Here is a 13338-nt window from a genome sequence, read left to right as displayed (position 1 = left end):
TAGCATGCTTTCTCACCTATATCCCAAAAGGTAGCAACCTGCGTGTGTTCCCAATGTGTGATTGTAAGGAAAGTGGAAAAAAAATAATGATCACAGTAATGTATTCCAGCTTCTTGCTCCTAGACAGTATACTGCTCCAGTACAAACTATAATGATCTCCTGTGCACACCCTTGAGATTTGATTGTGAGGACAATTTAGTTTGTGTCAAAATCCCTTGTATACTGTCTAGGGGGTGGGAGATAACCAGACCAATAGAAGTTCTGAAAATCTGAATGTTCTGTGATGTATTTTATATTTTATTTTTGAAAGGTAATTTCTTGTTCACTATATATTTTACTACTGCCCAGAGGTTATGTATGTGTTTGGTATTACTGGGTGTGTCCACAATTAAAATCAGTGATGGTTTCTATCACTCGTTCACTCTCTTTGTTATTTGCTCTGTCCTTGGCCAACTAGGTCTATCACAAGATGTGTAAACACACACACACACACACACACACACACACACACACACACACACACACACACACACACACACAAATGCTAGATGCTCATCTTAAGATAAACTGGAGGAACACCAAATAAACTGCAACATGTCTTTGGGGTATTGGAAAAAAACAGAGCACAAGGGCACACAGTAAAAAGAAGAGTATGCAGATTCTACAGAGAAAAAGCCACAGCCAAGAAATCAACCAGAGCAAAGCAGTGTTGTATGGCAATGTTACTCACTACACAACTGTGCTTATGATCAATTGTTTTCACACACATCCATCTTCTGCCAAACCACTAAAGATAGCCACCTATCATGTGTAAGGTCTGTATTTGTGATGGTAAGTGAAATAAATTGTGGCCAAATTGTTACTCTTTACTACAACCCCCCCCACACACACACACACACACACACACACACACACAGGCATAAACATAATGACACTTCTGATGATATTTTATGCTAGAAAGTGAAACGTTATGGCCAGCTTGTTTAATCTTATGCTGAATCCACCCCCCCCCCCACCACAAGCATGAGTAACAGCAGTACTAGTTTTAACTGAATTTAGCAAATATCAGTACTTTGTGCAACAGTAGTACCACCAGACCTCATTTCTGGATTATAGAATGCTTACAGATATAGAAGATCCATCACACATTGGTAAATTTTATTGCAGGTACTATGAAGAAGTGGCAAACCACTTTTAGTTGTTATCCAAGGTGTGAAAATACAGCATGGACTATTTCAGGGTGATTTGTTGTCACCATTACTGTTTTGCCTTGCTCTCAGTCCATTAAGCTATTTGTTCAACAGTTCAGCCTCAGTTACAGATTCACTCTGACCCAAGAAAATAATCAAATCGAAGGATATTTCATCTACTTCTTGTGGATGACCTAAAACTATATATGTCATCAGATAAATGCCTAGAAGAGTAGCTACAAGTTGTTAAAACCTTCTTCTCAGATGACATAGGAATGTCATTTGGTCTTAATAAATGTGCAAAAGCAACATTTGAAAGAAGAAAACTGAAGACTTGAGAAAATATAAAACTTGGAGAGGAATGTTAGGAGAAAAGACCAGATTACCAAAAAGGCCATTAAAATATGGCCTGAAGGTGCACTTTTGCACCTACAGAATTGCTTTGAAAGAACTAACTGGGACATTTTCGAGGATCTGGAAGAGTGCACATCAGGGGTACTCTGCTAAATAAAAACCTGTGTTGACAGTGTCACTGTCAGCAAGCACTTTCATGAGTACCCTAATCAGAAGCTCTGGATGACGAAGGAGGTCAGATCTCTTCTCAAGCACTGCAATACAGCCTTCAGGTCTGGCTCTAGCCATGCTAGAAAAGGCTATATTGCCAATCTACAGAAAGCCATCAGAGGCTAACGCAATCTATAAAAGGAAGATAAGTGGATCACTTCACCAACAAGGACTCATGACAACTATGGCAAGGTATTTAGCACATCACTAATCATAAAACCAGTAACTGTATGGCTGTTGATACAGATGCCTTGATGGCCTGAGGAACTTAATTATTTCTTCACCTGTTTTGAGGTGGAAACAGCAGAGACGGTCATGTCTAAGCCCCAGCTGTCTCATGTCATCTATATCAAACTCCTACAACCGCTCCTTCAACTGCACCTTCACAGTACGAGAGCATGATGTGTGTTTTCAAAGTGGTTAATCCAAGAAAGGCTGCTGGCCCTGATGAAGTGAAGGGATGGGTCCTGAAGGAATGCACAGACCAGCTCTGTAGGTTCTTTGCAAAGATCTTCAACCTGTCTTTGTCCAAGTCTACTGTTCCAGCTTGTCTGAAGTCCACTCTGATAATTCTACTACCAAAGAAACCTGTCATCAGCAGTCTCAATGACTATTGTCCAGTGGCACTTAGTCCAGTTGTTATGAAGTGTTTCGAGCAACTGGTCCTGAGATACATCAAGGACAAACTCCCAGTCATCTCTGATGTATACTAGTATGCTTACAGAGCAAACAGGTCTACGGAAGATGCCATCTCCACTGCCTTAAACACTGCACTTTGCCATCTTGTGCAGCAGAGGAGCCATGTGAGGATGCTCTTTGTAGACTAGTTCAGCTTTTAATATAGTTATCCCGGATAGACTGGTTGCAGTAAGCTTGCTGGCCTAGGACTTTCACAACCTGCCTGCTGTTGGATTAAAGACTTTGACTAACCATCCTCAGATGGTTAGATTAGGCCTGTACCTCTCCTCCAGTCTCATGCTAAACACCATCATCCCACAAGGCTGTGTCAGCCCACTTCTGTATGCTCTGTTTACCCATAACTGTCTCCTGTCATTCTACTAGTACAATCATTGTTTGCAGATAACACAACAGTAGTTGGTCTTATTTCCGGAAGAGATGAGACAGCATATAGAGATGAAGTTCAAAGACTGAAAGCATGGTGTACAGAGAACAACCTTGTTCTGAACTCTGCCAATACAAAAGAACTCATAATACACTTCCGGAGGCTCAACACAGATCACAACCCAGTATACATCAATGGAGACTGTGTGGAGAGGGTTCCAAGTTTCTGGGTGTACATGTGGCAGAAGATTTCTCTTGGTCCATAAACACCACAGAGGCAGTCAAGAAGACACAACAGAAACTCCTTTTTGTGAGGATCCTCAGAAAAAAACCTGCAGAAGAAGCTGCTGGTGTCTTTTTACCACTGTTTAATTGAAAGTATGTTGATATACTGCATTTCTACATTTTATGCCAACATCTCCGCAACAGATAGGAAGACCCTTCAAATGATCATTAAATCTGCCCAGAAGATCATTGGCTGTGCACTGCCTCCTTTGGAAGAACTCTTCAGCTCTCTTTGCCTCAGCAGGGCAGCCAACATCTTGAAAAATCCTTCCTACCCTGAAAATCACCTGTTTGAGCTGCTGCCTTCTGAAAGTCGGTTCAGGTCTATTCCATTACAGACAAACAGATGTAAGAACAGTTTCTATCCCAGAGCCATACGAGAACTGAATAATGCTAAATAATCACAGTTGTGATTTTGACAATAGTAATTTTGTGCTATAAGGTATACGTTTGCATTATTTTGCACCTTATTTTATTCTTTTCATGTGCAATATACCCAAGTGCAGTAACTTAGTTGTTTTTCTGTATTGTATTACATTATATTGTATTGTATAGTATTCTTTTATTTATTCATGTGTATTGTATGTGAATGCAGCTTAGGATTGCTACAGATTTTATTGTACTTGTGCAATGACAGTAAAGGAATCTTATCTAAAAGATTTGCTAGAAGGAGTGTACAAATATCTTGGAATAGATAAAGAGGCAGTGATATAGAGTAAAAAAAATGAGAACAAAACTCAGTAAGCAATAGATTAGGGGACTAAAAATTAATAGTGAAAACTGCTTTGACATCTAAATAAGCCAAAATACTGTGCTCTCATAAGGATGCGCTCATCTGCCTAACTGCACTGAATAAAGGACTGATCCGGAATGAATTGTCTGCAGGCAACTTTCTTTCTATGACCAAACCTAACCTGCTGGAAAATTCTCTAGCAAGTAACTTTGCTCCCTAGTGGGTGGACAAGTACACCTTTGCTTCACCACGGAAGCTAACGTGGCACTGATGACTAGAACTGTGCAAAAGAAAATGGTTCTGCTGTTATACTTCTAATCTGAGATGTGACTGGCTGCCATGGCCCTTACAGGTAACCATAGGATTTTTAGTTTTACTTTCTGCTTTGGCATCTAGGAATAAAGTTCAAGTTATAAATCAACTTGCATTTCCTGTTTTACAGCTTTGGGTGATTGACTGATCACAAAAAAGAGCTGGATAAAGTTGCTAGGAAAACAATATCCACCAAATGATATACAAGAACCTGTATTTGCCAAGATTATATATCCCTTGGTCTGAAGGAAGCACAGGCCTTCTTGAAATCTGCTATGCATAAAGTTTGGTGATTGTGAGATTGCATACGTATTTGTTGACATCATCAGACCCAAGCATACTGAAAGTTCTAAAACATGAACAAAATACGTTTAACTCATTCCCTCCAGTAGAGCTCTTTTGAGTGTGTACCTTTAACTCCCAGTGGGTGTGGCTTCACCCTTTAAAAAAAATGAAGTTATCACCTTACAGTTCTAACCAATACTAATTGACAGAGGTCATATAACAATACAATTGTGTTTGCCATTATGCATGCTTCAAGATAAAATATTCTGATACCTTCTATGTAGCATGGTTTTGGAATTATTGATGCAAATATGAACAGATTAATATTTGATGCCTCGAGGCGCAGTAGGAGGCAACTGCAAAAATGCCTGGAGACATCACTCGGCTGTAATGAGATGCCCTCTTTGCTTATGTTAAAAACAGCAGGTATGGAAATTCAGTCAAACTTTGATAAAAATCGGATGGCAACAGAAAGTGCAAAAAATACAAAGAACAGGATCAGTAGCAAAAAGTACAGAGGTCTCCTGGAACAGTCACATGTTGATCAAGAGTACAAATGGATCAGGCGAGGTGAATTTAAACTAAATGAAGAAGAAGGTTTGATACTGGCAGCTCAAGGGAGTGGATCATATACTAAATGTTTCACAAACTTTGGCAGAAAAGGTAAGGGATACAAATGTAGGTTTTGTGGTACAGAACTAGAAGGAGTTACACATCTTGTTGCAGGGTGGAATACTCATGAGTGAAAGCTGGTATACTGAAAGATGTAACAATGTGGCAAGGTTGTTGCACATGATTCTTTGTAAACATTAAAATACAGAGACAGTTGAGAACCTTTGGACGCATGAATGACAAAGGATTGTTGAAAATAGCAAAGTAATGATTACATGAGATCATCCCATATCAATAGCTAAGAAGGTAGAAACAGTCATACTGAATGTTATAGTTTAAGAGAAAAAAAAACAGAAATAGTGTTTGGTTATTGAAATTGCAGCACGAAGAGACTCCAGCATGTTACAAACTGAAAGATGATCATTTGTAAAATAGTAGGATTTCCAAGCAGAAACTAGAGCAATGTGGAATAAGGGTACACAGATATTTCCTGTTGTAGTACGTGCAACTGGGCAAATAAAAAAAAAAATCTACAAACATAGCTAAACATGCTACAGATAAACATAACCTCTTATGAACTGCAAAAAGAGGCAATTCTGGGTCCATTGCAGCTGCTGAGATCAGTTGTATCAAATGTCAAACAGTGAACAAAACTGATTTCATGAACTTTAATTATGCCCTGATTTATGAATGGGATCAATTCCTGTGAAGGTATTTAAAAACCTAAGCATTTGGAGAAATTAAAACAGATCAGCAACTGTTGTTTACCATTCATCAAACAGCAGGGATAAGTCACTTTAATTCACCTCATTGAGGAGTAATGCCCACCTGTTTCAGTCCGAGATTTCACACAATGTCCATGATTTTACCTCACATCTTTGCCCTGTCCCTTATAAAATTTTTGATTTGCTGTTAAATAATTCAGATTACACTCAGTAATGCTAGACATTAGAATTTTATACTTTTTGTTCAGAAAATGTATATTGGTGCAAACAATATTACATTAAATTTTAAAACAGATTACAATAATATTTAAAATGTTCCTGATTTTTTTCAGCCTTTATTCTGCCATTATTTTTGGCTTTGCCCAGAATTCTTGAGCAAAGAACTTGAGAGTTATAGTACCTGTTGTCTTGCCAATATTTATAAAAAGTCCCTAAATGAGAGAACCATCCCTAAAGACTGGGATCATCTGCTCTTCTTAAAATAATATGCAAGTGCTGAGATAGTCACTCAGGGGTGCTGATCTCTAGGACTTAATTTGCTCACATTTATTCACTGATTACCAGCTTAATCCTAACAGGGTCATATCACAACCCTTAAGATAAATTTCGTAATTGGAAAATTAATATTTTTCCTCCTCATTTCCCTCCAACTAATGATGGCTTTTGCGGGGCTCCCACACATTCCAGGATATTGCGGGAGCCTAACACCAGCTATTATGTTAGATTTAGTGGAAAAAATGCCCACCAGCAGGATTTAATTAACTCAAGGGCACTATGTCCATGATAATAAAACTTTTTCATGAAATTATGAAGCCATTTACTTGAAAAAACACTTATTACAACCAGATGTATTGAATTTTAAAGAAGTGGTGCCAATCCGTAGGATTCTTCATCCTAGGAATTATTACCCACCTGGTTTATTAAATACACAAAACCACTGTACTAAATTTTGTTGGTTTGACAATGCATATAACAAAATATCAAGGTAAGGTAACTTGCTGTGGCTGGTGGCCCCCTCTGACTGAAGAGTTCACTGCTGCCTAAAACAGTCTGTATCTGAATAAATTGCCTTCCTATGTATGTTTTAGTTGTCATAACTTATGAACTATTAATAGAACTGTGTTGTTCCACTGCCTCTTAGAATCAGCAGTAATATGTGAAGAATGGGTGTTTGAAAACATGGACCTTTTCACTTCATCCTTAAAAATAAATATATGGGAAAATTTGCATGGCAGGCCTGTACTAATTTGCTTGATGACTGGCAATAGCATATCTTCCTGTAGCAGAGGTCTTGATTTTTCAACTTAATCCAGGTTGACTGGCTTACTCACTGAAGTAGATGAGAGACTTCTGTAGATGTGTTTATCTATAAAATAGTAAGCACTTTGGCACTCTACCTCAATGGGTGATTGACTGTAAAATAAATGAGTGGGTTCCACAATGTGGAACAGAATATTGATTTAACTGAACAGAAGTAAATGCAGTCTTTAAGTAATGGAATATTGTGGGGATCTGTGCCCAGAATTCATTCTGTTCCACATATTTTTATCTGATATCTCTTGATATATGAAATATGAGATTAGCTTGTATGCCAGTGATTTTAGAATTGAACTGATGACAACAGAATTCGTGTGACTGGTTCTGTACTGTGCACTTTGTGTGGTGGGAGAATGTAAAACTAAAACTTGGGGGATAGCTGTAGAAAGCATCAAGGTGGACAAAGATGTGGTGGTCATAATAATTGGGCTGAATTATGAGGTGTAGTCTGGAAGGGTAGTGGCAAAGGCCAATGAAACTTAGAGCTGCTAAACTCTAGTGTAATTAATTTTTTTAAACTTTTATACAAATGTACCAAAACAAATAGCTATATGATTAAAGATTTAGTAAGAGTATATATGATTTAAATTAAAATATATGCTAGGATTGTATATTTATTATTCATTTCATATTCTTAAAATGTTAACTATGAGTAATTTGTACTTGGTGATGGTGTTACTTTGAGAAAATGTTATTTAAGTGGGCAGTGTTGCAGGTGTGCTAGTTCTGATGAAGTCCTACTTTTAGTAGAATGTAAGGGTGAAAGCATTTAACATTCAGGTGTTTTGTTTGTTTTAATATTAAATGTATGTTGTTGCAATCCTGTCCTGGCATTTATTCTGCTATTCTTTGAACTGCAATATTCCAGTTCTGTGTTTTGAAGGTTCTGTTGGTGGAAGCCATCCTGTTTGCTGCATTTTTGGGTTAGACATTGCACTGCTTTGTTTGTTAATTACTACCTGCAGTGCAGAAAAACAGCCTAGAAACCGTTCTTCCGCTGCCATTATTACTTGCATTACAAACTTGGTGATTTTTTTGTTCATGTAAACCTCATAATAGCCCCATATATATATATATATATATATATATATATATATATATATATATATATATATATAATTGTCTTTGAACCTGCTTTATTCTACACCTCTTAACTACATAGGTTTATAGGTTGTTACTAGGCTGATAACCACTAGGGCCTGTACAAGCTTAGCCGCGCACTCAAACCATTTCAGTCCCGAACATCATGGGCATCTTATACAGGGGTGGGCCATGTTAGTAGGGAGGTAACTAAGGATTTTTAGAGGAAGGGGTGTGTGTTAGGATAATACTTTTTCTTATTGACGACCTCTGTCCACAAGGGCAAGAATGGGGGTAAATTTCCAGTTTCTCATCCAATTGTCAAAGTTTTGTTTGAATAGGGTCGAAGATGAACTCTGTTTTACATGGTTGAGAAGCCTGTTCCATAGTGTGGAGATCCTTTTGGACACATCTGTCTGTCCAGCACATTCTGTTTGTCACAAGTGAAGTTCAGATCCCTGGATGTAGTTTGTTTTGTGCATGTGCAACAGATCCACCAGGGCTGGGTCTGAGGAAGTCCAGTAACCCAGGCAGAAATCCCCTGTCAGCTGCCTGTAAGAGACTGAATACAAAGACAATGCCTTTAGTCAGTCACTGTATAGGACAAGGGTAATCATGCCCTAAATTCTTCTGGTGAGAAGTCTCTGTGGACATTCCAACTGTTGCAAGTGTCTGATTAGATACATGCTGAAATGGGCATTGTATTTAATGATATGTCTGATAAGGGCTGAATAGAGTGAAACTATAACTTCTTTGGGCTTGGATGCTATACTCTTACCTATAAGTTGGGTGACACACAATTATATTCTTACTATCTTTGCTACATGTTGGTCAAAGGCCAGATTGCTATCTGTATAAGTTCCCAGGTCCCTTACTACTGGGTTGAATCTTATGGTTGTTTTATCAATGGAATAATTAACTTGTGTTGACAGTCTCCCAAAGAGCATTATAATACTTCTTTGGCATTGATTTTTAGGCCATAGCTTTGGCATCGGTCATTTGTCTGCGTTAAACCCTCTTGGCAGATGTTGGTGCCCTAGGGGAGAATCTGTAATAGCTCACAATTTACAGTCATCTGCAAACCTGGTGAGCCACAGGCCTTGAGCATTAGCCTCAACGTCCAAGAAGTAGATGCCAAACAGGAGCAGGTCCAGCATGGGTCACTGAGGTACTCCGCCAATGAACTGTCTGTTGGTGAAGGTGGCCCCACTGATCTTGACTTCTTGGGTCAGGATCAGTGTAACCAGCGACACTATGGACAATATTAACATTTTCTGCTGTACCTAGTTCCTTCCCTCACCTCCATTTCTTTGAATTTCTAAGCACTAATCACATGATCTATTATCTGTCCAACTCCTTAATACAACTCTTCAAGGGCTCAATGTTCAACCTCTACTAATGCATATTTCATATTGTAATAGTTGTCTCTGTCGTTATGCGAATGTAGTCTAAATACCAAAAGTATGTGTAAATGTTAATGTATATTACTTAATGTTTGCTTATGTGTATTACTGAATGACTGTTTAAAATGTTTTATAATATGTTGGAATTTTTCTCCCTGTGCTGAAATTTTTTTTTTCACTTAACCCAGCAGACAAACCAAGTAAACAAAAGCAAACTAAGGTAAATAAAAAAAAATAAATAAGTAAACTGCCATAACTTCTTTCTGATAAGAGAATTGTAATGTTAAATCAAGAATAGTTACTCAGCAAAGAAAATTAACAGTTTACTGTCCAATGCAGCAATCAGGCAGTTTGGCTAATGCACCAAGAATCTCTTTTTTTCACATGGGAACAGAATTGTTAAAAGACAGCACTGAGAAAGAGAGATGCAGCCACACTCTGTACTATAGAGCTACATGGAAATCCTGTCTCTCTCTCTCTCTCTCTTACACTGCTAGCTCAAAAAGTTCTGTTGTAGTTTAACCTCATTGTATTGGCAAGACACATTTCTTTTTATCCCATTAGCCATCTTAGATCAACAGACCAGTAAATTTCTGGTATTTATTGTGGAAAAATGTGAATAAGGAGACTTTGGGGGGAAAAACACAGAACTGGAATATTGCAGTTCAAAGAATATTAGAGCTGTGCTGTTAATAATTCGAAGAAATTGTGATGCAGTGTTTTAATAATTGCCTGCGTAATAATGCAGTTTTCTGCCAAATATTTCAGCTTGGGATTGTATTTAAATGTGGAGTAAAATATCTGAAAATAAATGGTGGTTATTAGAATCCGTGCCTTCAGAAACAGTATAGTTTATTTCATCATACTGATTGATTGAAACCCTTTTGGCAAGAATCAGCTGATTTGAATGATATTTAGTGACCTTAACTCCCATAGCTGGTATACCCCAATGCCTACCTGTCTGAACAACTCTAATGTTGCTAAACCTTTGAAGTAATTTATGAAATTAAGATTTCAAAGCCTTCACTTGATTTGCTAATACTGACTGAATGTTTCACTATATCTGTCATTGAACAAAATAAAATACCCCGGAAGGGATGCCGTTCATTTTGCCTTGCAGCATTTTGCAGAACTATTTGATTTTCATATGTAGGAGTTGAGCAGCAGTTGACTGTGCGTGTGCAGAAGCACACTTGTGATGTTGGAACACCTAGGCAGTTAATAAAATGCTTATTTAAGCTGAAACTAGATAGAGTTTTGTAGTTTTTTATTTTAAAAAGCATGGTGATGTTTCTGAGCTACAGATGAGACTGTTGAAATACACTATTTGGAAATGAAGGGCAGCACTAATTTAGTACTTAGCATTGCTGTCTTTATAGCTTTTACTTTCTCTAGTCCCGTACTTTCCATGTGTACAAATTCTGAATGTCATATTTGTGCAGTTTTTCACAAGGTGTCTGTTTTTCTTCTCCATATCAAAAACTTACAATAGGAGAACTGGCTATTCTCAGTCACCAGTAGATAGATGTGTGTCTGTGTGTGTGTCTGTGTGTGTCTGTGTGTTCCATCCATTATTACTTTCTCTACCTTATACACATTGAATGTTGGTATAGCCTCCACCTCCCCTGCAGCTGAACTTGGATAAATCAGGTGTTGGAATATGAATGAGAAACAAAGTCAAATGCTGCTTTCAGTTTGCAAGTATTAAATTGCTTCACTTTTCAGACTCAATGAAGCCTGGAGTTAATAACCATGCAACTTTTCAGTTCCAGAGAAAGACCCTGTGTTATTGAAATGCTTGATCAGTTTTTGGATTTTAATGAACTAATGTACTTTTCCAACTTTTTTTTTTTATACTTTTCATGCTAATTTTCTGATAAAGCTTTTCCTATGAGTGGACTAGCTTCATTGTTTTTATTTGAAAACATATCGGTGAAGGAACACTGAAATCCTAATTAAAGAAAAAAAACGCATGGAAATTTAACACAGTAAAGAGTTATAAATATGGCTTGCGAAAAGATCAGTATTTACCTTAGAGTTGACGGCACATGCTATTGGAGATATGATGTAATCTATTTTGTAGAAGTGTGGATGGAAAATTGCATTAACTATTGATGTGAGACATAGATCTTTGTGGAAAAACATGTCATTGTTTATTAATGTTTTTAGATATAATGTAGTGAGTTTGGATGTTGTAAAAGGCTTCTGAAATCTAACTTAATCTATTACTATGAAGTGGATGAATATGCAGATATTGTTGATATGTTCCGTTTCTGAATTACAGACGAGACTGTTGAAGTATACAGTTGGGAAATAAAGGACAGCACTGATTTAGTGGTTAGCATTGCTGCCTTTGTAGCATACTGCTTTTGAAGGTACATGATATCTCCAATAACGTGCCTTTAACTCTTTAAGGTAAATACTGAACTTTTAGCATGCCATATTTTTTAATAGTCTGCTGTGTTTAATTTCCATGCACTTTTTTTCTTTTTATTAGGAATTCCTTGATTTTGGAAGAGTAGTGAAGTAAAGCATCCTTTAAACAAATGTACTAGACCTGTATGATAATTCTGAATATTACACAAGAAAGCGTCTCATGATTTGCGCCTATTATCTTCTACTTTCCTTTTACAGAAGCTAGTTGAAAGTTTGGCTTCATTATCTTTGTTCTGGCATTTATAAGTATAAATATGGTATAGGCTTTTACTATGTAAACGTTTCACTGTTTAATCTGCTTTCTGAATCTATCTTTTTTAATCTGTGTGCAAATTAAGGAGCTGCTAAGTGATACTGGCCTCACAGCAAAGAACTCACTTTCCCTGCAACGACCCCCAGGACCACTTTCAGAAGCTGTTCGTGGAAGCACCACCAACTATCCCTTCTGGCCAGGTATGGTTCAAGCTCAGTCTTTAAATGTATTTTTAATTTACTTTTGTTCTGTTTCTTCCTTTACGTTTCACCTGCACTTTTGGACTTGCACAGGTCTTTAGTGGTTAGAATCATCACTAATTGCCTCCTTCCACCAAGAAATAAGTTTACTGACATACCTGTTAGTTATTGGAGGTTGGCTTCTTTAATGGTATTTATACAAGCATTCCCTCTTTCAAATTTCATATAAGCAAGCAAGTTGGGATTATTTTATTTTTTTCATCATTCCTAGGCCTGCCAAACCAGCAAGCATTTGCCTCTGTGATTGCACCCTCTCACTTCTCTACATACCAGAATTATATTAAGGATGTCAGTCATCCAGGCAACCATCAGGAAATTCTACTCTTCATATGACTTAACCCGTATTGTAGCAGGTAATGTGTGTATTCACAGCTGCAAGAGTCTGCAGTACCTTCTTATTCACAGCTGCAAGGGTCTGCAGTACCTTCTTATTCACAGCTGCAAGGGTCTGCAGTACCTTATTCTGTGCATATGCATGCTTCTATACAGTGTAGGGTACTATATGAATATGACTTAGCAGAGCCAAGCTCACACTTAGCATTAAGCTGAATGCAGTACACCTCTGTGTTCACTAGATGCTAGCATTGCAGTGACCAGACTGCCTCTTTCCAACCATATGAGTTTGTAAACTTAACTGCCTGCTCACACTTTTCTTTGACTATGGTGCTAACAGATCCTGGGTCATCTGTCACATACAGAACTTTATCTCTCCCCATGGAGCCAGCAGCTTAACTCATTCATCCCACCTCTTGCAGGCTGTAATTCCTTTCTGAACCTGTTTTTTACAGTAGTAGTTTACACTGCTTAGGAGATTTGCTGCT

The 13338-nt window shown here is 37.7% G+C and overlaps 1 protein-coding gene across 1 annotated transcript in view; it reads left to right on the top strand.

Annotated features, from left to right (window-relative positions):
* The window catches only part of SKIV2L (Ski2 like RNA helicase), a 624419-nt gene that overhangs the window by 55725 nt on the left and 555356 nt on the right, over positions 1–13338 (top strand). The window contains exon 5 of the mRNA XM_044083274.1: positions 12343–12457. Within this exon, the coding sequence (XP_043939209.1) occupies positions 12343–12457 (115 nt within the window). The remainder of the gene's footprint in view (positions 1–12342; positions 12458–13338) is intronic.

Source organism: Protopterus annectens, chromosome 9.part0 (genome assembly GCF_019279795.1).
Source record: "Protopterus annectens isolate FY-2018-M chromosome 9.part0, PAN1.0, whole genome shotgun sequence".
Lineage (NCBI taxonomy): Eukaryota > Metazoa > Chordata > Ceratodontiformes > Protopteridae > Protopterus > Protopterus annectens.
Note: the sequence above shows the minus strand (reverse complement) of the source record. Positions and strands in the feature narration are given on the sequence as shown.